General features: G+C 38.3%; 1 protein-coding gene across 3 annotated transcripts in view; it reads left to right on the plus strand.

The window, feature by feature from the left end:
* Positions 1-26,917, plus strand: part of FAM114A2 (family with sequence similarity 114 member A2) — a 32,407-nt gene that overhangs the window by 1,230 nt on the left and 4,260 nt on the right. For 2 of the 3 annotated variants that reach the window (XM_042993858.1, XM_042993860.1), the window contains exons 2-12: positions 3,016-3,260; positions 4,044-4,143; positions 4,582-4,674; positions 5,923-6,014; positions 7,275-7,409; positions 7,928-8,086; positions 8,699-8,822; positions 14,249-14,328; positions 22,026-22,148; positions 22,647-22,786; positions 24,309-24,381. In XM_042993858.1, coding sequence (XP_042849792.1) covers positions 3,030-3,260; positions 4,044-4,143; positions 4,582-4,674; positions 5,923-6,014; positions 7,275-7,409; positions 7,928-8,086; positions 8,699-8,822; positions 14,249-14,328; positions 22,026-22,148; positions 22,647-22,786; positions 24,309-24,381 — 1,350 coding nt within the window. In that variant the 5' untranslated portion in view covers positions 3,016-3,029. Of the gene's footprint in view, positions 1-36; positions 145-3,015; positions 3,261-4,043; positions 4,144-4,581; positions 4,675-5,922; positions 6,015-7,274; positions 7,410-7,927; positions 8,087-8,698; positions 8,823-14,248; positions 14,329-22,025; positions 22,149-22,646; positions 22,787-24,308; positions 24,382-26,917 lie in introns of those variants that run through there. The other variant, XM_042993861.1, reaches the window with a different exon arrangement.

Here is a 26,917-nt window from a genome sequence, read left to right on the forward strand (position 1 = left end):
AGATAATAAAATGCCTGTGTGGTGACGTGAGGTGAGGTGAGGTGAAGGATGCAGGCACAGTGATGTAGCTAGCATTAGGCTACTGTTGACCTCCTGACAAATCAGAAGGAGGAGCATTTGCTTCCAGACAGTGGTTGACCGCAGGTAACTGAAACCTCAGATAAGGGGGATGACTGTATATGGTATACTATTTAAAAAACATATATTGTTATATGTTGTACCTTGGAAAAAGCATAAGGAAAGTGAAATGAATAGTGTAAAAAAGGTACATATTTCGGTACCCAAAGCATTGAATTTTATGCAGCAACTGTGGAATCTTTCCTGTTAGGCTCTTGGAGTAAATGGGGTAGAAACTGTTTTCTAAATTAATTCTCAGTCTCCAAAGCTTGGTACATAGTAGGTACTCAAAAAATGTTTGCAAGTGAACGAATGGATATTTCAGAGTGGGCTTGTATGTGTGTGGGTAGTTGCATCTAGATTTTTTTTTCTATGCGTTTTGGGAATGTGTAATGTATGTATATCATATACCCATATGATCTAGGCTCCATGGTGTTGTACAAATCTACCTTTCTAGCCTTATGCCTTTCCATCATTCTCCATGCTATATTAACTACTGTTTTTTGTCCATGTTCCATGTCCATTCTGTTCACACTTCTTCCTGTGTGTTGTTTCCACACCCTTGAATTTTCTCATTGACACCTTCACCTGTCACAATCCCAAGTGCTCTTTAAGGGAAGCGCTGCAAGCTCAGACGCCTACAGGGTCTAATCAGGTAACAAATGAGTCAAGTAGATTTAGGTGGAGATTGGAGGGAGCTAGATAACATTTTGACTAAAAGGCTCAGCAACTCTTTGGCTTGAGCTAATTATTACCATGTCAAAAGTGGGCCCGGTGCTACCAGATATTTCAACTTAAAGGGAAGTTGAAAATCTATATTCATATATATATAATATCTGATTTTTAAGTGTTAGCAATTAGTACAAATGTTTAAACACTGTGCAGGCCAAACAAAAACATTTATAGGCTGGGTTTAGCAGTCATTCCAGTTTGTGACCACTATTCTATGCTTATTTCAGATACTTTGTACATGAATCATATTGTCTGATTCCAGCAGACTTTTTTTCCTCTGTTCTTTGAGTATTTTATGTGTATCTCCATTATAGTGCTGTTTCCAAGCTGCCTTAGTTCTTAGTATGTGCGTCTTTTCTAGCACATTAGAAATGTTTTGATGGCTTGGATTGGGTCTAATTCTCTATTAGTAAATACTGGTATAAAATAAATACTTACATATACCTAAGGCTTTGGTATGTGTATAAGTATGTACTTGTGAGATACATTGATTTCTCCTCTGGGAATATTTGGCTATCTTGGAAACCAACATCTGCTTTTTGTAAAAATACCAGTAGCATCTTGCCTTTAATTGCCAAAGAGATGTACTTATGAAAGGGACTGAATTGGTTAACATTGTTTTTCAAAAGCAGATTTGATTTAGATGCTATCTGATGGCTTAAATTTCATCATCTTATCTCTCAGAAGTTTAAGTAGAAATAGTTAATACCAAGATTTTTGAGTGACAGTCAATAAAAGGAAAAATTGATACATTGGATGTCATTGAAATGAAAAACATTTGTTCTGTGAAAGACCCTGTGAGGAAGATGAAAAAATAAGCTACAAGCTGGGGCAAAATATTTGCAAACCACATGTCTGACAAGGGACTTGAATCTATAATACATAAAGAGCTCTCAAAACTCAACAGTAAAAAAAAAAAAAATCGAATTAGAAAATGAGCAAAAGATACAAATAGGTATTTCACTGAAGAGGCTATCCAGATGGCAAGTAAGCACATGAAGAGACGTTCTAAATCATTAGCCTTTAGAGGCATGCAGCTTAAAGCCACAGTGAGATTATTATTACACACCTATCAGAATGGCTCAAAGATGAACTGCCAAATGCTGGTGAGAATGTTAAGAAACTTGGATCACTCACAGATCACTGGTGGTAATGTTAAATGGTACAGCTACTCTGGGAAAGAGTGGCAGTTCTTATAAAACTGAACAAGTACTTAACGTGTGATCCAGCAGTTGTTCCCTTGGTCATTTATTTCAGAGAAATGAAAGCTTACGTTCCCGCAAAAAGCTGAACGTTGATGTTCGTAGCCGTTTTATTTGTAATAGACCCAAACTGGGAATAGCCCAGGTATCCTTTGATGGGTAAATGGTTAAGCAAACTGAAATACATCCATACCGAGGAATACTACTCAGCAAAAAAGGGAAGAAACTATTGACACAGTAACTTGATGGATTTTGGGGGACTTAGGCTGAGTGAAAACAATCTCCAAAGGTTACATACGGAATGAATCCGTTTATATAACTACTTGTGTAGAGAGGGAGAACAGATCAGTGGTTGCTATGGGTTGGTGAGGGTGGGGTGGGATGTGTCTAAAAATGATAACCTATGGGGTGCCTGCGTGGCTCAGTCGGTTAAATGTCTGACTCTTGATTTCAGCTCAGATCATGACCTCGCAGTTCGAGGTTTCGAGCTCTGCGTTGGGCTCTGTGCTGACAGTGTAGAACCTGCTTGGGATTGTGTCTCTCCCCCTTGCTCTCTGCCCCTCCTCTACTTGCTTGCTCTCTCTCTCTCTAAGTATATAAACAGTAAAAAATGGATAACTTGGGATCCTTGTGATTGAACTGTTCTGTATCCTGACTGTGGTGATGGTCACACAAATCTGTACATATGATAAAATTTCATAGAACTGAATACACATACATGAGTGTCTATAAAACTGATGAAATTTGAATATGGTCAGTGGGTTGTATCAGTTTCCTGGTTGTCATATTACACTGTGGTTACAAAAGTTGTTGCCATTGGAAAAACCTGGGTGGAGGATATTCAGATCTGTCTGTATTTTTTATACCTGCATGTGACTATGATAATCTCAAGATAAAAAGCTTAAATAACTTACACCTAAAAACCCTATAGAATTAATTTTTCCTTTGGCTTTTATTTTACCAGGCAATGATCTAGTCATGTCGGATAAAAATGATATTGAAACTCCAGTGGTAACTGAAGCAACCTCCATCCTTGAAGATGAGAAGTATGAGCCAGCCAAGAGTTCTGAGTCTGCTGACCAAAGTGTCAAGCCAGAGGATAAATCGGAACCCGTAGTTTTCACTCGGAAAAGACCAGAATCCAAACCTTCCATCGATCTTGAGACTCCAGAAGTTCTCCCTGTTGAGGCATCACAGGCTACAGGCAAAGTAAAGTTTATTAAAACATTGGAATTAAAAGTTTGGGTTAATGGGGCACCTGGGTGGCTCAGTCAGTTAAGCGTCTGACTTCAGCTCAGGTCATGATCTCACAGTTCGTGGGTTCGAGCCCCACGTCAGGCTTGTGCTGACAACTCAGAGCCTGGAGCCTGCTTCCGATTCTGTGTCTCCCTCTCTCTCTGCCCCTCCCCTGCTCGTGCTCTGCCTCTCTCTATCTCAAAAATAAACATTAAAAAAAATAAAAGTTTGGGCTGAAAGGGATGTGGAATCAAAACCAATTTAAGATTACCTATTTCTTTTCTTTGAAAGCCATAAAACACAATTTTCTCAGTTTTATAAATACCTTTAGGAGTAGTTGCCTTTGCTACATGGTGCTTAAATGCAGGTAACATACATCTGTCAGCCAAGCAATACATTTTTTTTTTTTTTTTTTTTTTTGAGAGAGAGGGAGAGCGCACATGTGCGCAGCGGGGAGGGGTAGAGGGACAGGGAGAGAGAATCTTGAACAGGGTGCATGCCCAGTGTGGAGCCCAACGTGGGGCTCCATTTCAGGACCATGAGATCATGACCTGAGCCGAAATCAAGAAGTTGGGCACTCAATTGACTAAGCCTTCCTCAGTTTGCCACCAAGCAATATGATTGTTTAGCTAAATGTTATGTATTTGTTCATCTGTATGTTGGGCTAATAATTAGATACCTTGCCTATATACTCTCTTATTCTCTACTTTTCCATTTTCTTTTGCCTTTTGTTTTTCTGCCTACTGGGAAGAATAGGAGACTGTTTCCAAAGATGTACCTCAGACTGGATGGGGATATTGGGGCAGCTGGGGCAAATCCTTACTCTCTTCAGCCTCAGCTACAGTAGCTACAGTAGGTAAGGTCATCCATCATTTTATTAATTTTTGCGTGTGTTTTGCTATAGATCTGTGTTAAAAATGACTTTATTGATAATTCCTCTTCCATCTCTACTTAAGGGCTTTATAGTTTAAAAATTGGTCAGGAAGGATAGGCTGGTTTATAGTACACCCAGAGTTTGCAGCAGCCTTTTCTCATTAGCATTCTTTACTTAGAGTTTCTCATTGACCAAGAATTGTTAATATGAAACTATCTGTGGTGTTACTGAATCAACTTTGTCATTTTGTTTTGTTTGTTTGTTTGGTAACATTACACTCCCAAACATTAGTTACGTGTGGTCAAAATAGCGTGTCTATGGCTATGGTGATTTTAACCATCTGCAGGTTTGTTTCTTCAGTTTTGGTGACTAATAGTAAGTAGTATTCAGGCATAAAAATGTTACCATTTTTCTCATTAGGCCAAGGTATTTCAAATGTCATTGAGAAGGCAGAGACTTCTCTTGGAATTCCTAGTCCCAGTGAAATTTCAACGGAAGTCCAGTGTGCAACAGGTCAGTATGTGGAAACATTAAGACCTAGAACCATGGGTCAAAATAGAACAGTTGAGCTTGTTCTTCGGTATATATTTATTGAGTGTCTGATATTCAGGACATCATGGGACTGGTGAGAAAGGGGATTGGACTTTGACTAACAGGTCTGTGTTCTTTAACCACTTTGCTGACATGGGATGATATTTTATATGTCAAAAGATGGTTACAAACATTAAATAAGGCCATGAGTGTAGAATATAAAAGTTGCCTAGTGCTGTGTTTGGCACAATCGAGTATGACCCCAAGAAGAGTTAGCTGAGTTGGACCCTGTTGTGGCACAAAAAATATTTTAATGTGTTTCGTTTGGGGATTTATTTGTTTGTGTTTGAATATTTATGAGGGTGAAATTTAATTTTGGACACCTGTTTTGATCATTGTACTCTCACTTTTAAGCCACAAAGGGAAGAGTTTTGAACCAGGGATCAAGATAACCTAGGACAAGAAAACAGAAAACTTTTCAGGCCCTAATACTGCTTTCTCCATCTCTCAGGGGCTTTATTGTCTCCCACTCTTCTCTTTGATCATCTCATTTTTTCTCCCAAATATGCATACTTTTCTAGGACAAAATTTAAAATATGCCATATTTTAGAAAGTTAGATTTATGGATTTTATGATTTATTTGTATGACTAATTAAATGTAAATTAGATGCGGATGTATAATTTACATCTTTATAAGAGTAAAGTTTACTCTTTTTAAGTATACAGTTTATGTGTTTTGATGAACATACAGTCCTGTTTACACAATATACTTGCAGTCCACTGTGATATACAGTATAGAATATTTCCTTAATCTGTATAGATAATCAAAATATAAGAATATTTTCATCACCCCCCAAAAGACTCCTCATGGCCCTTTGTGGTACTCCCATCACTTACTCTTGTTTTTGGTAACTACTAATCTGTTTTCTGCCTAAAGTTTGACCTTGTCCAGAAGATCATACACATGGAGTCATACAGTATATAGTGTGTTATGACATATATCAGTAGTTTGTTCAAAAGACTAGATTTTATTTTTTAAATGAAATGAAGATGAAAAGCCATGTTAGCTTTCATTTAAAAATGAGTAGTTTAAAATAATAAAACAAAAAGGGCTAAGGCTATCCTGTGTGTAGGAAGCAGGATCTAATTTTTAAAGTCTCATACATGCTGATAAAGAAAAACTATTTATAGACCATCCCTTCTTGTTTACACATCCCCTTCCTCTTGTAGGACAGACAAATGCCAAAGATAATGCAAACTCCTCCCCATTGACTGGGCCATTTGGTGTTTTCTCAACCATCTCTACTGCTGTTCAGACCACAGTGAGTAAAATGCCTGGTGGACTCCACCTCTCTGAATATAGTGGGTTTCTGTCTCTTTCTCCCTCTTTTTCTTGAAAAGCCATGAGGACTGATTACTCTTAAATGAGTCCAAATTGCTGAAGATCAATTACTTTGATCTTAGAGGTAGAGTGGAGCTACTTGGAAACTTTCTTTTTTTTTTAATTTTTTTTTTTTTTCAACGTTTTTTATTTATTTTTGGGACAGAGAGAGACAGAGCATGAACGGGGAGGGGCAGAGAGAGAGGGAGACACAGAATCGGAAACAGGCTCCAGGCTCCGAGCCATCAGGCCAGAGCCTGACGCGGGGCTCGAACTCACGGACCGCGAGATCGTGACCTGGCTGAAGTCGGACGCTTAACCGACTGCGCCACCCAGGCGCCCCGGAAACTTTCTTTAAAGAAGTAAAGGACAGAGCAGAGGATGAAGAATAATAGAGAGACAATGTACATAATATTTTATGGACTATGAATTCTGAGATTGGTGGCCTAGAAACTCTGCTTTACAAAAATATTCTTCCCGTAATTGAGTAACTATAGACGATTAGAAACATTTTTTAAAGGATTTTATCGGAAACTTAATGTCTTTCTTACATGAGAATAGATAACTAGTACTTAATTTTAACTTCTTATTGAAGTAAAACATGTAGAAAAGTGGAATCCTAAGTGCTCAGTTGAATTTTCACAGCATGAACGCAGACTAAGGAACAACATGATGGTACATTGTATGTTCCCCTTGTGCCCTCTCCTCGCCATCTCTGATTTTTCCTTTTGCCCATGGTGACCACAATCCTGACTTCTACCATCACAGATTAATTTTGCCTGCTTTTAAACTTTACATAAATGGAATCATACGGTATAGACTCTGTTGTACTTGGTTTCTTTCACTCAACATTATGTTTGTGTGATTTCTTCATCGTGTAGTTTGTATGGTGTATTCCGTTTTCTTTGCTGTATTCCATTATGTGACTGTACAGCATTTATTTATTCCATGGTTTGTGAGTATTGTGGTTGTTTCCAGTCTTTAACTTTTGATGAACCTCTGTACACATTTCTGTTGAGTACTGACAAACAGCTGGCCACAGTGGTTGTATCTGTTTACGTTCCCACATGCAGTAGATGATTGTTTTCGTTGCTCCATATTCTTGACAGTTCTTGGTATTGTTAGCCACTATTTTATATAATCAAACCATGCAGATGTCTTTTTTCAGTATTCTTGCAATGAAGTTGCATGTGTTTCCTAGGGAAAGAGCGTAATCAGTGGGGGTTTGGATGCCTTAGAATTCATTGGGAAAAAGACAATGGATGTAATAGCAGAAGGGGATCCTGGATTTAAAAGAACGAAGGGTCTGATGAACCGGAATTCTACATTGTCTCAGGTACCATTTGTCTTTACCTGTGTATTTAATGTGTCTGTTTTGATCTGTATTTTTTGCCGGTAGTAGACCTTGTTAGTATTTCTTTCCTTTTGAAAACTTTTCAATGATATGTTCATTAAGGCTTTTTTTTGGGTGAGGGGATGAGAGCTCTAATGGTTATAAAAATGCCCAGTTCTTTTTTCCCTACTCTTTATTTTCTGCAGGAGCCTCTTATGACTGCAGTAGAAGATGACAAGCCCTTTCAAAGCTGTTGAGTAGATTAATATTTAAAGCACTTTCAAAGAAGCACCTGGTTCCTTGGGTGTTATTTACCCTGTCCAGATTCGAATTGTGTGTGATCATTTTTTTTTTTTTTTTTCCCAGCAGCTCCTTAGCCGATCAGATTTGAATTGCAGTGCCAGGAAGGAAAGGGCAGTGTTCTGTATGGTTCCCGTCTCAGCTCTGCTTCCCCCAGCTCTTGGAGCTCACCCTTGAGCTCTCATTACTTGCTGCAGTGTAATCCTCCATCTATTTGCCAGGTTTTACGAGAGGCAAAGGAGAAAGAAGAGCTATGGACCTCCAATGAGGTTGCCTTGGAAACAGACAAGAAAACTCATTATGGGCTACTCTTTGATGAATTTCAAGGCCTTTCGCATCTGGAAGCTCTGGAGATGCTTTCCCGAGAAAGTGAGATGAAGGTAATTCCAAACCCCAAATTTCAAATGGTTGGTCTCCAAGCAAAGGAGTGCTGCATAGTTGCGTCTCTTTTTGCACAGTTGGAAGATGAAATGTATTTCACATGGAGGCTTGAGACTCTTTGAAAATACTATACCAACACAGACAAACAAACAATGTTTGAACTAACCGCTACAAATAGAATGAGTCAAGTGTTACTTTTCAAAATTTAAACAAAAGGAAGACAGATGAACAAAGAAGTTTTAATAGCACATCTGTTACTTTTCCTTTGCCTTGGTCTTTTTCTTTTTTTTGGTAGTCTCTCTGGCTTAAGCTGCCAATTGGATATGGTTACCTGTTAGTTTTTAATTGATTCAAGACTGTTTCATTTCCCCCTAATTTATCAGCCATTGTTAAACACTAATAATTTCCAGATGTTTCTGGCTTATATTATTTTGGAAGTATAAATTCTCCCTACCTTTATGTAATGACTAGCCTCTTGTATTATTCTTAAGGAATAGTTTGTATCAGCTGGTGAGCTCATAATTTTTATTTTAATTTGGCCTCTTCTCCACTTGAAAATGTTTTTATTTTTCTTTTGTAGTCTCACAACTTTTTATTTTATATCCATTCAGGTGAAATCTATTCTTAATTCTCTAAGTGGAGGAGAATTAGAGACTCTAAAACATGAGTTGGAGCAACTCAAGGAAGCATTTTCCCTAGCAGAGTTCTGTGAGGAAGAGGAAGAAGAGAAAAAAGGTAATATGAAAATCCAGCATTTGAGTGGAAAGCATGTAGCATGTTTATATGCAGTGTATTGCCCTTGAAATATATTATTTTCTCTCCAGTTATACTAGCCTGACTTTACTTTTTTGCTGCCTTGCCCCTGACCAGACATTGATATGAGCAGTCGGCCCTATGTGCATATTTTTGTCCCACTCCCCCTCTGCTCTGCCCTTGACCCCCAAGATCTTTGTGGCTTCTCCAGGTCTAATCTTGTAGCTCACATCTCGGCCTGCTTTTTTGTTTAGAGAGTTTCCCTTGTTAGATTCGTGCCTCAGTCTGGCTGGTCATCCCTATGAGTTTTATATCCCTAGACACTGCTTCTGTGCCTCTCTGACTCCTGTGATCCCTGTCCTCATCTTGAATTCAGGCATGTAGGTTGGGAGTTATCCAAAATGCAGGTGATAATTTGTCTTTTTATTTTCAAAAGTTTTTTTGTGTGTGTGCCATATTTTTAATATCTGCATATTCTCCAAAGTTTAAGTGTAGTAGCTACTCATTTTTGCAAAATTATCAGGAAACAAGTTTGTTTACGTAAAGCATAATCTCTAGTCAACAGAATCTTAACCTTTGAGAGTTTTATTTTAAAGATTAGATGGAAATGTTTCTAATATGTCTTACATGCTACTTTTTTCGTAGAATCTAATGAGTGTAGGTTTTTGCCTCCCCGCCCCCCTTTTTCCTTTTAATGAAGCAATCAGTTAACAAATATTAAAAGTGAATAGAAAAATTCCCTCAGGGTCCATCAAGACACATGGGCCAATCACCCATGTGGTAGATTGAATCAGTGGTTTGGAGAGAGTGGTCTGTAGAATCTTGGGTCTCTAAGATCTGTTCAGGGAATCCATGAGTCAAAACTCTGCATGATAAATTTGACAATAAATTTCATATTAAAAAAAATAAAATAAAATGATTAAAAAAAACTCTGCATACTAATACCAAGATGTTATTTTCTTTTCTGTTTAAAAAATGTATCATTTTGACATTTGCACTGATGGTGCAAAAGCAGTGGTGGGTAAAATTACTGGCTTCTTAACATAAATCAAGACAGTGGCACCAAACTGTACTAATACTGTATTTTCACCACCATGCATTCACTGCCAGTTTCATTTAGTCTTGTTCTCATGTAGCAATTATTAATCTTACTAAGTCTTGACCCTTGGATATATTACTTTTCGTATTTTGTGTGATACATCCTGAAGTCTGAAGGAAAAGCACTGGTATTGTTTAAGTTGTAAGCTGAAGTAGCTGGTTTTTTCATGGAACACCTTTTTTTGTTTTAAATATTGCAGTAAAAAAAAAAAAAAGATTGCAGTCACAGACTATTCAGAGTAGGATGTACTTAAAACAACATATCACCACAGATTAAATGTAAAAGCAGACAAAAGAATCCAGTTGTCTTCAAGCTAGGCATCAAAGAGATTTGTAGAGATATAAAACAGTGGCATTCATCTCACTAAAAGTTTTCTTTTTTGGAAAATACACTTTTTCTTAAAAATTATGTTAACAAGTAGTGGGTTTATTGTTGTTACTTTTAAACAATTGATAAGTATTTCAAACATTTTAATTTTAATTTTTAATATGATAAATGTTGAGATCTATAACTTACATTATAAAAGACTCTTTGGAGTTGTCAAAAAGTTCTGAGTGTAAAGGGATCCTGAGACCAAAATGTTTTTGAGAACTGCTATATTAAATTATCTAAACTGCTTTGCTTTTGGAAATGTCTCTGTTACTTTTTAGAATTGTGTGCGTCTTTATTTTCTTCTGAATGTCCATCTTTTAATTCTCTTCATTATCAGTGAGCTTGTATTTCTAATATTCTTTGAATCTCATTTTCAGTTTTTTTTTTTAACATTTGGTTTTGAGAGAGAGAGAGCACACGTGCACATGCATGCACATGCAAGCTGGGGAGGGGCAGAGAGAGGGAGACAGAGGATCCGAAGCAGGCTCCATGCTGTGAGCACAGGGCCCAATGCAGGGCTCGAACTCACAAACCGTGAGATCGTGACCTGAGCTGAAATCAAGAGTTGGCTACTTAACTGACTGAGCCACCCAGGCACCCCTGAATCTCATTTTCTGTGTCTAATCTGGTGGAAAACCAGTTAACTAGCCATATTCAAGCTGTGTACTGAAAGCAGGGCACTTTGAGTGAGAGTCTTAGGGTCTTTCTTTTGAGAGAAGGAAGTAAAGTGGAATGCATGGATTTTATACTAAGAGAGCCTTTTTCTTTTTTGTTCCCATTTGTGTTCTGCACTGCATTCTAAGAAGTCAATTTGGCTGGTTATATAACCTCTTACTATACACTCTATGTAAAGATACTGGTCCTGATATGAAATGGCTCTTGAATATAAGTTTTTAAATCTTACCTGCAGCATTGAGAATTCAGTATAGAATGGTGGGTTTATAAAGGATGGGTTTTGGAGTTAGATCTGGGTTCAAATTCAAGATCTGCTGTTTCCTAAGCCGTGTGACCTTGGAGAATTACTTAACACTGAACTTCTGTTTTATCAGCTATAAGAGGATGCTAATTCCTCTCAGCTTGTTATAAGGCCTAATGAAATATTTAATATATGACACATAGTAAGCACTCAATAAATGGTGGCTGCTATTTTCATGATTAGGATGGCATAAGTAAATAGATGAAGGTCTATACTTAGCAGGAAACCCCTAAATTAAACTTGATTTACTTAAGTTGCTCTGTTGTTCTCAACTAAGCTCTAGAGTGACAATCCCCAGTTATTTATAAGCTTAATTTATTTTTACATAGTACCATTAACAGTATTTGTTCAATTTAGTCAACATCTGGCTTTGCATAGTAATCAGAAAACCTGATCTTTAAATACCATTCTGAGGACTCTAATGGAGTTTCTGAACAGATGGATTTGTATCTATGACTTTTTTCTCCCCTACCTGTTTGCCGGAGATCAGGACTCTGAAAAGAAAGCAGTGTAGTGCTATTCCCAACAGCTTTCCCCAGTGATTTTGGATGAAAATGCAACACTGTCCTTGGTATTTAATTACAGCTCAATGAAGATGTTAAAAACAACAACAACAACAACAAAACCAAAATGGTGGTAGCGGAGGGGAGAGAAAAACACAGAATCTGGTTCTGGTGACATTGGTCATCTTCATTTTCTGTCAGCATCCTTAGCTCTTGCCCCTCTGTCTTATGCATCTGATCCCTTTGCCTCAGCAGGAGAAGACCCCAGCCTCTCCAGGGTCCCTCCAGAGCACTAGCCCTGCCTCCTTCCCATCCTCGCACTTTTATTCTAATGCAGCAACTACTTTTTATACTCAGGTCTGTAGGGAGTACATGACAGTATCTTCAAATGTTTGTTTATTTTTGAGAGAGAGAGAGAGAGAGAGGGAGAGAGAGAGAATGAATGTGAATGGGGGAGGGACAGAGAAAGAGGGAGACACAGAATCTGAAACAGGCTCCAGGCCCTGAACTGTCAGCAAGGAGCCCGTTGTGAGACTCGAACCCACAAACAGAGATCATGACCTGATCTGACACTTAACAGACTGAGCCACCCAGGCGCCCCTCCAAACATTTTTTATGTATTTATTTTTTATCAGTAATCTCTACACCCATTGTGGGGCTCGAACTCATGACCCTGAGATCAAGTCACATGCTCTACCCACTGAGGCAGCCAGGTGCCACCTCCAAATGTTTTTTGATCAACACTTAGTAAGCAGTAAGTTTTTTTGAGCGCTTAGAACTAATGTATGTATATTTGATGATTATAAATTACACACATGTAATACTATAATAACATATTTACATTTTAAAGTATACCCTAAAATAGAATTTTTTTAAAAAAATGAGACAAATACCTATAAATAAAAGTTCTGTTTTCCCCCTGTACTCCAATTGGATTATTTCTTGAACCCCTTGAGGTACATGCATCCTAGCATGGATTCAGAGTCCTCTCTTGCTCCCAAATAATTTAGGAGCATTGCTAGGAAAACAAAATGCCTGTCAGACTTTAGGTTTTTAGATAGTAGGGTTTGATTAGGAGTTGTGTAGAGGACTTACATAGGTTACAGCTGTAATATTTAGCGAGATCAACTTTCCCCAAACTATAGTGTACCTGGGATCACCAGACCATTTGCATTTTCTGCCTTGAACACCAAGAAGACAAAAGGATAGCAGATGGAGATAAAAGAACCAAGATGGAATTTTTTTTCTAAGCGTTTTGGGGAGAAAACAGGTATGAAGAAATAATGATTTGCCCTAGTAAACCATGAACTGGTGACTAAGAAACACTTCTGTAGATTGTAAGTGCTAAAAGATTTCTATAAATAAGAGTTCTCCCTACATTGTGTGGTTACAAGAAGCTTTGGTCTGAGAAAATGAAGTAGGATTTAGATGAGTAGAGCAGAAAATAGCATTTCCTGCCATTTGGATGTGTTGTTTTTCTGTTGTGGTTTTTTTTTTTTTTTTTTTTTTTTTTATATATCTTACGTATTTGCTTGTATGTTTCTCAAATATAAGTATTACGTGTTCCCCATCATATCTTACCAGGCTTATTTAACCAACAGCTTTCTTACCATCCTTCCAATATTCTGGAATCCCTTTCCTCTTCCCTTTCTTCTTATCCATCATTATTTCCTACCTGGACCCTGGATTATTACCTCAGCCTTTCTGCCTTCCTTCTTATTCCCACCTCCACCCGGGAGCCAAAGTGGATCTTTCTAAAATTTAAATGGGACATAATCTGTGTCTGTTTAAAATCATTCAATGTCTCCTCACTCCCTCAGTAAGAAGTTTGATTTCTTCTCCATAGGTTTTAAGGCCCTCTTTTGCCTAGATCCTACTTAACTTTCTAGCTTCACTCTTATCTCTCTTCTCTCTCTGAAATTAAGACTCTCCCAGATATATTAAACGTGCGGTCATGATCTTTGTATTTGTGTTTGCTACCTGAAACTCTTCTTTTTCTCCTGGCTAAGTTGTACCCATTTTTTTATGTCCCGACTTGAAGTCCACTTTCTTTGAAGCACATGCATGGTACCTGCTTAGTACTCTGCTTTCACCTGTTCTCATTCATACTTCTGGAATAGAACAGAGAGCACTGGATTTGAACTGGGGTGGGAAGGCCAAGGTTTGACTCTTAGTATTTGCTATTAGGAGAAATAACCCCTCCAAGTCTTAGTTTCTTTATCTCTAAAATGGGATGTGACCCTCTTTACAAGCCCATTGGGAGAATTTGTTGGTGCATGTAGAAGGATTCTGTAAGCACCAGAGCACCGAGCTCATGTAAGTTGCTGTTGCTATTCCTGGTGCTGCTGCGGCTCCTCCCTTGCCTCTCCTCTGCCTCCCCCTTTCCGCCCATCTCTGTCAGTCTTTCTGCAGGGTTTTACATGGCTCTGTGTTTTTCTTTGTTTGTTTATTTGTTTAGGGGATGAAGACTTTACCAAAGAGATAACAGAGCTATTTTCCCAGCTTCATGTCTCCTCCAAACCTGAGAAGCTTACCAGGGTAAGTTATGCTTGGTGATTTTCACTTTTTTTACTTGTGTCAATTTAATGGATAAAGAATGTAAGGTTATAACTTTCTGGCAAGGATGTCACCAAATTGGGAGCTGTATTCTGAGTTCTGTGCCTTCTGCCTGCCTCCTGCTCTCACAGGTTAACATGCAAATTTCACATCTGCCCTGCCTGCCCCCCACATCTGCCATCCTCACCTGTTTTCATTTGGAACGCTGGCTTATTTGAAAGCTCAAATCAGGTCACAGTGTTGGCAGTACTCACCGGCCTTCGTGATACCAGTGGGTTCGCCTTTATGGAGGCCTCACTGTTGTCAGGGCTCTGAGTGATCCAAGGATGATGGAATGTGGCCCCTGCCCTTATAGGGCTGGATGGAGGGTAATGATTTCCCAGAGCCCAGTGACCAGTTAGCATGTGAAAATGAGCCTCCCGTGGCCTATGCCTGGGTCTTTGATGGTGATGCCTGAGCTGTTTTCACACGTATGAAACATGGAGGGCCTTTAGTCAAAGTGGGTAGGGAGCGCCTGTTTCCAGAGCAGTACTCATAGAGCATACTTGCCAGTCCAGCTCATGGGACACTATCCACTTGGTCTCGGGCTGCTTGCCATCTCTTCACCCACCTCTCCCAACCTCCAGAAACATCTCTGGACCAGGTAGCAGCAGATGCACGTTGCTTCCTGGCCAGGATAGCCACCACAGTCACCTGCATACCGTAGGGTAAGGAATGTGATGCTTGATTTTGTTATCTCACTCTCCTTGCCCAGTGAAAAGGCTGCACTCCCCAAGCTATGCAGTCACCCCCCAGGCAGCTCATCTTCCTCATCTCCACTACAGCGCTTGACTATAGCACTTTTTAGCTTGTATCATAGTGGTTTTTTTGAGTTGGAAATAATATCAAGCTTAGAGAAAAGTTGCATAAATAATGCAAAGAAATTCATATGTCTTTTATGCAAATACGTCTATTATTAACATATATATATAATTTATACATTTAATCATTCGTGTTTGAGCATTTGTTCTCTTGTTACCTCTCACTCCCCCCCCCCCCCCCCCCCCCCCCCGCCGTCCTTTCCCCTTCTTTACATACACATGCACCAAATGCACATACACACGTTGTTATTATTGGGACTATTTTGGGGAATAAATTGCAAACATGATAGCCCTTTACTCAAATATTTCAATATGTATCTGCTAAGAATATGGATATTCCTGTAGGTAACTGTAGTAATTATCAACTGCAGTAAATTTAACATCGATAAGATATTTTTATTTAATCTCTTGTCCACATTCTGGTTTGGCAATTGGCCCAACAATGTCCTTCATATCCTATTTTTCCCTCTAACGTTGAAGCCAGAACATAATCACGAATTGTATTTAGTTGTCATATACTTTGAGTCTCTTAATCTGTGGTAGTTCCTCACTTTTCTTTGTCTTTTGTGATGAGAAATACAAACCGCTTTCCCCCGTATAAAAATGGAGTATTCCTGATTTGGGGTTTGTCTGATGTTTTCTTATGATTAAAGTCATGTTATGCATTCCCAGGCAAGAGACTTAATAAGCAGTTTTATATCCTTCCTAGACTACACAATGTCCATCTTTCCCTTAAAATGATGTGTTGTCTGATTTCTCACTGTATGGTTACGAATTTTTTACTGCTAATAAACTTTCTGTGGGTAGACATTTTAAGACCAACAAGTATCCTGCTGTTCATCATAATGTCCCTCCAGATTTAGCATCTATCCATGATTCTTGCTGCACCAGTGTTTACTGTGATGGTTGCAAAATGATGATTTCTCTTAACCCCAACACTTGCTCCTTATTTATCAGTTGGCTTTTGGCATTCTACTATAGTTAAGAGCTCTTCCTTCTTCTATTTATTTATTATCTATTTGTTATTTAATATCTCATGGAATTCTGTTTTTTTCCTTTGGTTTATAGTTCATTACTGTCCTTAATTTTTGGGATTCAAATTGACCTTCAAACTGACTCTTGTGTGACATGCACTTACCATTTTTTGGAGTATTTCCTTATTTTCTGGCATAACGATATTCTGGGCTCCTCTTGTACCTTCTGTACTCTAGCCCTGGAATCAGCCATTTCTTCAGGGAGCCATAGCTCCTTTTTAGTATTACAGGCTAAGACGTGGGTGCTAGGTGTGCTCATTGATATTGGGGTATCTTTGCCTCCAGGTCCTGTGGGCAGAGCTAGGAAATATACTTAAGTACACACACCCCCATATTTGCACATGTGCACACATACATATGTTAGAGGTCGTGAATTTATGCTGGTAACTCCAGTTTCAGTCTGTCCCTACAGGAGTCTTCCTTGCCTTTCCTCATTACAGATTTGTATCTCTCATCTTCCACAATAATAACCCTGTCTCCTGACATTAGCACATTCCCTTATTTCCTCAATTCTATAATGCATCTGAAATAGTTTCATTGCTTTGCCCATGCCTACCTACTATAAAGCCAACCTATGAAAAGAATTTATGATTTATTTGCTTTCCCCCTACATTAAATTTTTGAATATATAGAGGCTTATGCTTCTAAAAGTCAAAACTAAACAATTCCTATCCACTTCCTTTTCCTTTCTAATACCAACTTTCTTGTTTTCTGGCATATCCTTCTTGTGTTTCTATTTTTAGATGAGTAGATAGATTTTGAAGATAAGCAGATCTATTTTCTTCTTATATAAAAGTTAACACACTGTCTGTGCTCTTGAGCACTTTGCTTTATTCACTTAACCTTATACATATGTATTTTTATAAATTTATCACAGGTTATTTTTGATTCTTTTAATGTGTGTATCTTAGTTCCCATCCTAAACCTTAAATTTCTTCAAAGCTGGATCTGTGCTTTATTGGTCTTTAAAATCCCAGATCTACTGTCTCTTTGTGGTGTTGAGCAAGTTGTTTAACCTCTCTATGCCTTGGTTCCTTTAGCTGTGAGATAGGGTGATGTGGGGTTCTTTTGAGGATTTAATGTGTTAATGCATACAAAGGTCTTGGGAAGTCCCTGGCTCATAGTAAATGCTCACCATTGATGGTCCTATCTATAGAAGCTAGCCCAATATATTTAGGTGTTTGATAAATATACATATGTTAAGTAAACTTTATATTGCTAAGTGTTGGAGAAATACTAATGAAAAAGACCTAGTTTCTGTGCTCAAGGAGATCGTAATAATAAATAAACTATTTTAAAAAGGCAAGTAATCCTTATCTATTTGGTAGTTGTAGTCATTCTCTGCAAGTTGTGTTCACATTGTTTACATTTCCTGTGTTGAGTCATAAGATATAGAATAGTTAAGGAGCAGGACCTGATTATTCCCAAGGATTTAATGGGAGGCTGTGTGATGTAGGGGAAAAGCAATGAAGCAGGAGTCTGAGAAAACAGGTCTGATTCTTACTCTGATGCATGTGATGTGGGCAAATCCCATTTCTTTTCTAGGCCTTTTCTCCCCCCCCCCCCCCCCCCCCAGCTGATGAAAACTAAGTGGTTGGAGAAGCTAAGCTCAAAGGTATCTTTAAAATTTTTTTTTTAATGTTTATTTATTTTTGAGAGAGAGATAGAGTGTGGGGGGGGGGGTCCAGAGAGAGAGGGAGACACAGAATCTGAAGCAGGCTCCAGGCTCTGAGCTATCAGCACAGAGCCTGATGCAGGGCTTGAACCCATGAACTGTGAGATCATGACCTGAGCTGAAGTTGGATGCTTAACTGACTGAGCCACCAGGCACCCCTCAAAGGTGTCTTTTAATTCCTAAGTCTCCAGGTCTCACCAATGGGAAGTTCCAGACTGAATTCTGGGTGTGAGGCCTGGGTAGTGTTGCCCAATTTTCAAAAGGTATGATAAATTACCTTGAGTTGGCACAGTAGTTCATAATGACTTCACTTAGTGTATTTATTATAAGAAAGATCATTTTGAGTATGTTTTATGCCTACTAAAATATCTCCTTCAAGTATATTACATTTATGGTATCAGTTTTCTTTTGCATGGCCTTATGTCTCCCCATTTTTCTTTTTTTAATTTGAGATAAACCAATCCCTGGTTTTTCTCTCATTTTCTCTCTTCAAAGGCTTTGCAGAGAATTTCACATACTATGTAGACTGTTAGTCAACTGTTAGGATTCTTTCCAGCTTCATCTCTCACTATTCTCTTCTATAAAAATCTCACCACTCCAGCCTCTTCTCCCATGCTTCTCCCATATTGGTCTTCATTCTGTTCCTTGAGTACACCCACCTGATTTCCCTCTGCTTACAACTCTTGTCTAAATATTTGCATGGCTGACTCCTTTTAAACTTTAGATTTCAACTCAAATATCACTCCTCAGAGACCCCTCCTGACCACCCAAACCAAGTCTGCCTTCTGCTCATCCAGTCCACACTCTCCGTCTCTACATTTTATTTTCTTCGCTTATTTGTTTCCTTATTAATTGTCTTTCTGCACTAAAGAAGAGCAGGGCCATGGTTTATATATGTACTTCCAGCACCTGGACAATGTGTAGTAAATATTTGTAATGAATGAACTAATTAATAAATGTACCCTCTGCTCTGGTCCTACTAGTTGCTTCACAGTTTTCTCAGCATACTTTGAGTTTTCTGTTTCCAGTCTTTTATATAGTTAATTCTTTTTTTTTTAATTTTTATTTAATTTGAGAGGCTAATGTAGTTAAAGATCAGAGCCAAATTATTCCTGAGGGTTTTTGTGAGAGTTCTGTGGTAGGAGGAAGAACCTTGACATGAATGTCTGGGTACATAGGTTCTGCTGTAGCTTATTCACGTTGTAGCCTCAGGTGTAGCCCCATCTATTGATCCTTAAACCCTCAACCCCAGTGCTGTATTTGTAATAAAACCTGTGATTCTCACTTCTTAGCTGGAATGGCTCTCATAGTCTTCTCTGAATTCGTATTGCCTGGTTACAGCTCTGAACACATTCTGTCTATATAAAGTTTCTCAAGTGGATGTCTTCATTTAATGACAATAAACCTTTTCTTAGAAGTCGGGACAGTCTCAGTGGCAAATGACAGAAACTCAAGTCAGACTGGCTTGAGAACAAAGGGGCACTCATTAGCTCAAGAACTAGAAAATCAAGAGCTTCAGGCATGGCTCTCTATCCAGGAACCCCACCTACTACCCCCAACCCAATCCCCACACCAATCTCTTGACTCTGCTTTCTTCTGTTACAGCTTTATCATAGAGAATCTTTTCCACATGGTGGTAGGATGACTACTGGCAACATCAGGGTGACTTTTTTCCAGTTGAGTAACTCTAGCAGGAGGAGGGCCTCCCTTCCCTAGTAGTTTCATCAGATGTCCTGATGCTGATGCCCATTGACCTGGGTTGGGTCACTTTTTGAAACATCATGAAGTAATCCCTGTATGGAAGGGGGATTAACATTCTAGTAACTAAATCTGAATTGTTTGCCAACCCTTGGAGCCAGAGGATGGAAGCAACCCTACCCAAACCACATGAACTAAGAAAAATCTAGAACCCACTACCAAAAGAAAAGAGATAGGGATGCTGGCTAGGTAAAAACAGTAGCTGCCCTCCATAGCATGCCAGGCACTGTGCAAATTCAAACAAGACAGTCTGTAGCTATCCTATGGTAATGTTGTTCATGTATAGGAGATAGACACATTTAATTTCAGTGTCTTTGGTAAGTACTAAGTTGAAGGGGTGCTCAGGGGACCATGGACATACAGGGAAGGGTTGTTTACATGCCTTGTCTCCTGGAAGGTCTTTGAAAGTTACTTGGAAGAGACAATGTCTGGGTGGATGATTGAAAGAAAACTGAGAGCTGCCTTTATTTAGAAAAAAGAAAAGGGTGGGGAAGGGCATTGTAGCCTAAGGGAATAGCATGAATGAAGAACAGGCATTTATAGGCCATTATTATCAGATCTTAAAGTGGAAAATGGTAAGAGATGAGGCTGGAGAAGTAGGTAGGGACTAGGTCATGGGTACTTCTTCAGTCATGTAAAAGACCATCATCTGGTTGAAGGGGAGCCATTGAAGGGAAGAGGAATGATCAGCCTACAAAATACCTTGATATGTATGTCCAGCAGGCAGTTGGAATACATTGTTTTCAGGAGAGGTGAGTGCTGGAAATAAGGATTTAGGAGCCAGCAGCAGGTAGGGAATACTTAAAATTACAGAGACAGGATGGGTTGAGGGAAGAGGGAGTGTGGTGAGGCTAGTAGAGAGCCAGGCTAGAACCCCAGGTAATGCTGGTGTTTAAAAGGCTGAAAAAGGAGTATCAATACATACAGAAGCCTGAGGAGGAATGCCCATAAGGTTGGGGGGAGAACTGGAAGAAGGCGGTATTTTGGAAGTCAAAGAAAACTAAAAACAACTCAAAGGCCCATCATCAGAGAATGGTAAGTTATGGTATATGTATAAAATGAGCTACTACATAGCAAGAAATAAGAATGAGCTACTGATATTTGCAACAACATGGATAAACCTAACAGACACTATATTGGGCATAAGAAGCCAGAAACCTAACAGACATTATATTGGGCATAAGAAGCCAGACACAAATTAGAATGGACTTAAAGTTTCATTTGTGTGCATTTTAAAGGCAGGTAAAATTAATTGAGACAGTGAGACAGAAGACTGGGTTACCTTTGGGCAAGGGAAGGGTGACTTGGTTTGAGCAGTATTTTTTTTTTTTAATTTTATTTTTTAAATTTACATCCAAATTACTTAGCATATAGTGCAACAATGATTTCAGGAGTAGATTTCTTAGTGCCCCTTACCCATTTAGCCCATCCCCCCTCCCACCACCCCTCCCGTGACCCTCAGTTTGTTCTCCATATTTATGAGTCTCTTCTGTTTTGTCCCCCTCCCTGTTTTTATATTATTTTTGTTTCCCTTCCCTTATGTTCATCTGTTTTGTCTCTTAAAGTCCTCATATGAGTGAAGTCATATGATTTTTGTCTTTCTCTGACTAATTTCACGTAGCATCATACCCTCCAGTTCCATCCACGTAGTTGCAAATGGCAAGATTTCATTCTTTTTGACTGCTGAGTAATGCTCCATTGTACATATATATCCCACATCTTCTTTATCCATTCATCCATCAATGGACATTTGGGCTCTTTCCATACTTTGGCTATTGTTGATAGTGCTGCTATAAACATGGGGGTGCATGTGTCCCTTCGAAACAGCACACCTGTATCCCGTGGATAAATGCCTAGTAGTGCAATTGCTGGGTCGTAGGGTAGTTCTACTTTTAGTTTTTTGAGGAACCTTCATACTGTTTTCCAGAGTGGGTGCACCAGCTTGCGTTCCCAGGTTTGAGCAGTATTGACTAGGAAGGGGCAGGGGGGTACCCTTTATACTGATGGGAATGTTCTGTATCTTGATCTGGGTCACAGTTACAAAGGCATATAGATGTGTAAACATTTCTTGAGTTGTGCTCTGAAGAGTTGTGCACTTTATGTAAGTTATGCCTTAGTTTTAAAAAAGGCAGAAGGGTTAGAGAAGCTCAAGAAGGGGAGTGAGTGGATGGCCGTGTTAAGTGTTGTAAAGAGAAGTGGTAAGGTAAGTAGATGGATGTATGGTAAGTGTATGTTCGGGTGAGACTGACTTACATGATGCTAATGTGTTCCTGGTAGGTGCACAATATGTATGATAACCTTTTGGTGAGCTGAATTGAATTGTTGATGGGCAGTAATCTTCTTCTTATTTAGGCAAGAAATAATGCCTATGAATGGATGAGTGCATCTCTGGCCAAGCCATTAGAAGAGAAGGAAGAAGGAGAAAAACAGTTGGAAACAGAAAAAACTGAGCAAATCAGTAAAAATTCAATAGAGGTACTAAAGCAACTAAGCCTTTTTTTTTTTTTTTTTTAAATGGTTTTGAGGTGTGAGTATTACAATCAGGGGCGTAGGCACCTTCTGTTTTTTTGTACCACTGTCTGTAATGTCAACCTTGTAACCCAAGGTTATAGCAACCTTGTTCCAGACTGTAGGGTGAAAAGAGTGAAGAAAAAGAGACTAAGGGTGTTTGTGTGTTGTATCATGAAAAAAGTTCCCAGAAACTGCTACAAGACACTTTTAATCTAAATCTTTTGGCTCAAACTTAGTTACGTGGACACACCCGACTTTAGGGGAGCTTCTGTTTCTGCAGTTATGAGCCCAGCTGGAAAATGACATCACTACTGTGGTAGAAGAGGAGGTGTATTGAAGGGCAGCCATTGTGTCTGTTGCTTTCACGATCTGGAATCCTCCAGTATGTGAGAAACAAGGAATTCTTCATTTCCTCCGGGATAAAAACAATAATAACAGGCTTTGTTTTGCTTTTCTTTTCAGGATATCCATGCATTTGCTATCCGGAGCCTAGCAGAATTGACTGCCTGCTCAATTGAACTGTTTCACAAAACAGCGGCTCTGGTTCTGCATGGCCAGAAGCAGGAAGTGACAGCCTTAGAAAGGAGCAGAGCCCTTTCCCAGTAAGTGTAAAGAGTATCCCTGTAAATGATGCACATTGGTTCAAGAGTTATCTCAGCCTCTTTTTACTCTCAGCCTCAGAGTTTTAAGAAACTTTCCTCTCAAGAAGATGCCATTCACATTGTACCATTCACATGTTAGAGGTTTGTTCATTTTGGGTTTTAGTTATTAAATAGTCTGAAGTGTTGTTTCTTTTCGTGGAGCCGTAAGTCTACATTATAAATTTTTTTATTAACCGCCTGGTTGTTTTATTAATTCTTTTTTATTAATTGGTAATCTGAAAACTAGTTCTCAGGTTATTGGTTTTAATAAAAGTAGAATTTTACATAAGTAAAAATAGAGAGTAGTTCTAAGAACCTTAGTTCTTAATAATGGTGATATTTGTTAATGAGTGCTAATTTTGTGCCAGGTACCATGCTAAGGGACTTACATGTATCACTTCTAATTTTTACAACTCTAAAGGTAAATGATTAGTCCAGCTTTAAAAAAATGAGGAAACACAGACTCAAGAGAAATGTGATAATCTGCCCAGGTTGTGCAGACTGGGATTTAATCCCACGTCAGGCTAAGTCCCCAAACTCCCTTTCCCTCCGTCTTGCTGATTTTGAATAAAATTTCAAAAATATTATAAAGTAGATAGTCATAAGAGACAAAAAAAGACCTACTGCTTTCTGCTTTCTAAATAAATCTAATTAATGAGAATGTAATTGGGAAAAATTGTGTGGGAGTGTCTAATGTATTAGGGTTGGGAGGGGCCCTTGATGTTTTCCACACCTCCTCTTTACCTGCAACTTCACCACCCCTCCACAACATCCCACAGAGGGGGCTGGTTTTGTCTTCACCATCCTTAGGATGAGGGACTCAACCCCAAAGTAGCCTGTTCTTTGGAAAAGTGGCTCTTTCCACTTTCCATTTATACATCTGTGTTTATATGTATACATATGCATATATATGTACCTGTACAGTAGGGGTGTGTGTGTGTATGTGTATAAGCATACACATATATATAGTTTCCCTGTTAATTATCAAGTGAGTTAGAATCCATGGAAACTGGGCTTTTGCTTGTGTACTCATATATCCCCAGTGCTTAGAATAGTACCTGGTACACAGAAGACTTCCAGTAAATATCTGTTGAATGTATGAATACATACTTACTTTACCTACGTTTGTAAATGGAATGTAGGATTTTTAAGTACTGTCTTATCTCCTGAAAATGTACTTTAGTTATTTCCTTTAACTTGGAAGTCTAGTACTTTCTAGAGGATTTTGTAGTAAAATGTTTTTCCAGGGACTGAACCTCCTCTTCCTGTAGCATGAATGTCTGCTCAAATGGGTCCACAGATGCATTAGGTAGTTGATGAAGACATATTTACTCCCTTAAAAAAAAAAGCTTTCTCCTTTCACATTTACTACCAAGAGTGATTTGTTTTCTTCCGACAGTTGTTAAATATAGCTTATTTTTAAAAAAGAGAGAAAGAAAAACAAAAAGAGGAGCCCTCCTGACTTGCCTCACTTCTTTCCTAGGATGACAGTTGCACTGTGTAAGGAGTTGTCTTCTCTGTCTAAAGAGTTCACCACCTGCCTAACAACTGCCGGGGTAAGAATTCATGCCTGTTCTTGCGCTGATGTCTGTTCTGTGGGGTGTTTTTTAGAGAGTTTCACTGAGGTAATTTCATACCAAAACATTTTCCCATTTCAAGTATACCATCCAATGGTTTTTTAGTATATTCACAGAGTTGTACGACCATAACCATATCTAATTTTAGACCATTTTCATCATCCCCCAGAAAACCTCCCGCCAGTGGCAGTCTTGCCGATTCCCTTTCCCTCCACAGTCTCCTAGCCCTCAGCAACACTCACCTATTTTCTGTCCGTAGATTTTCCTATTCTGGACATTTAATCTAAATGGGATCGTACAATATGTGATATTTTGTGTCTGTTGTCTTTCAGTTAGCATAATGTTTTTGAGGTTCATTCACATTGTAGTATGTATCAGTACTTATTTTTATTACCAAATAATGTATTTTAGGGATCTGTACCACATTTTATTTTTCTGTTTATCAATTCTTAGACATTTGGACTGTGTCTAGTTTTCAGCTATAATGAATAATGTTGCTACAAACAAGCATGTGTGTTTTCATAGTAGGAGTGGAATTGGTGGATCATGTAGGTGACGTGGGCCTTGGAAGAACTGCCAAACTGTTTTACAAAGTGACTATACCATGTAACATTCTTGCCGGCAATGTATGAAAGTTCCAATTTCCTAAATCCTCATCAGCACTTGCTATTGTCTGTTTTTTTTTTTTTTTTTTTTTAATTAGCCATCCTAGTAGTAGGTATGAAGTGGTATCTTGTTATGGCTTTTATTTGCATTTTCCTGATGGCTAATGATGTTGAACATCTTTTTACTTACTGTAGGCCATTTGTATGTCCTCTTTAGAGAAATAGCTTTTCTAGTTTTGCCTCCTTTTAAATTGGGTTCTTTATTTCATTATTAGTTATTTTTTTGTCATTTATTTATTATTTGCCTTTTTACTATTTACCATTTATTATTGAGTTGTAGTAATGCTTTATATATTCTGGGTACAATTTCATTATCAGATACCTGATATGCATGTATTTTCTCCCAGTCCATAGGTTGTCTTTTCACTTAATCTTGATAGTGTCTCTGCACAAAAGTTTTTAATGTTAACTTGTCATTGTTCTCTTTTATGACTTGTACTTTTGGTATTGTCTCTAATGAATTATTGCCTAACCCAAGATCATGATTTACTCCTACGTTTTCTTCTAAGAGTTTTGTTGTAGCTCTTACCCTTAAGTCTATGATCCATTTTGAGTTGATTTTTTATGTAGGGTATGAGGTAGGGGTACAACTTTATTCTTTTGCATGTGCATATCCAGTTTGCCCAGCATCATTTGTTGAAAAGTTTTTCCTCATTGAATTGTCTTTGCCCTTTTGTCCAAAATCAATTAACCATTGATATATGGGTTTATTTCTGGACTCTCATTTCTATTATTGATTTTATTTGTGTGTATCCTTACGCCATTGGCATATTGTCTGGATTACTATAGCTTTGTAGTAAGTTTTGAAATCAAGAAGTGTAAATCTTCCAATGTGGTTCTTCTTTTTCCAGATCTTTTGTCTTTTTGGAACCCTGTGCATTTCTTCTGTGAATTTTAGGATCAGCTTGTCTATGTCTAACTGATTTTTACACCTTATTTTTGTGTTCTTTTTATGGAGTCTGCAGTATATTTTATGCTGCCCTCTGAGACCTGTGCTGGAAATTTAGACCTTGATAAAATAAAAACTGCACAGTGACTACTAGTTTTAAGGAGCAGCGCCTTACTTAGACTATGGTAGTCCTCATATTCTGCGGTTGCCAGCCAGGAGCAGAGTTGTAATTAAAACAGCTAAAGTTCTTTTTTTTTTTTTTTTTTCTTTCTTAGAGGAATTGTAAAAATGTACTTAAGGTGTGTAAACTATGGAACATGATTCAGAAATCAGTAATCATGAATTAGGATAGAATCAAGGGCATTTTAAATGAGCAGATAAAAATCACTTTGTAGTAAAACCAAGTTCATAGATACAGAGAACAGGTTGGTGGTTGCCAGAGGTGGGGGAGTTGAGGATGGGTGAAATGGGTGTAGGGGATTTAAAGGTATAAATTTCCAGTTACAAATAAGTCATGGGGATGTAATGTACAGCATAGTGACTAGTTAATAATTTTGTATTGCATATTTGAAAGTTGCTAAGAGAATAGATCTTAAAACTTGTCTTCACAAAAAATTTTCGTAACTGTATGGTGACAAATGCTAATTAGGCTTATTGTGGTGATCGTTTTGTAATATATGTAGATATCAAATCATCTTGTACCCCTGAAACTCATATGGTATTGTATGCCACTTATACCTCAATTTAAAAAAAATCCCTTAGTAGTAAGTATTTAAGGGTCAATGTGGCAGCAATTTCTGGGCCCTTAAACTTATTTTAGTTAAGAGCATAGCCCAAATTAATTTTTCTTAGTTTATGAGTTTAGATTATTCCTGTAAGGGATAATCCTGGGATTATCTCTTTTCCCCTTAATATTGTCTTTAATAGAGCTTCTGGGATTCTTGAAGTTAATTGTGGGAGC

The sequence above is a fragment of the Panthera tigris genome, chromosome A1, assembly GCF_018350195.1.
Source record: "Panthera tigris isolate Pti1 chromosome A1, P.tigris_Pti1_mat1.1, whole genome shotgun sequence".
Taxonomy (NCBI): Eukaryota; Metazoa; Chordata; class Mammalia; order Carnivora; family Felidae; genus Panthera; species Panthera tigris.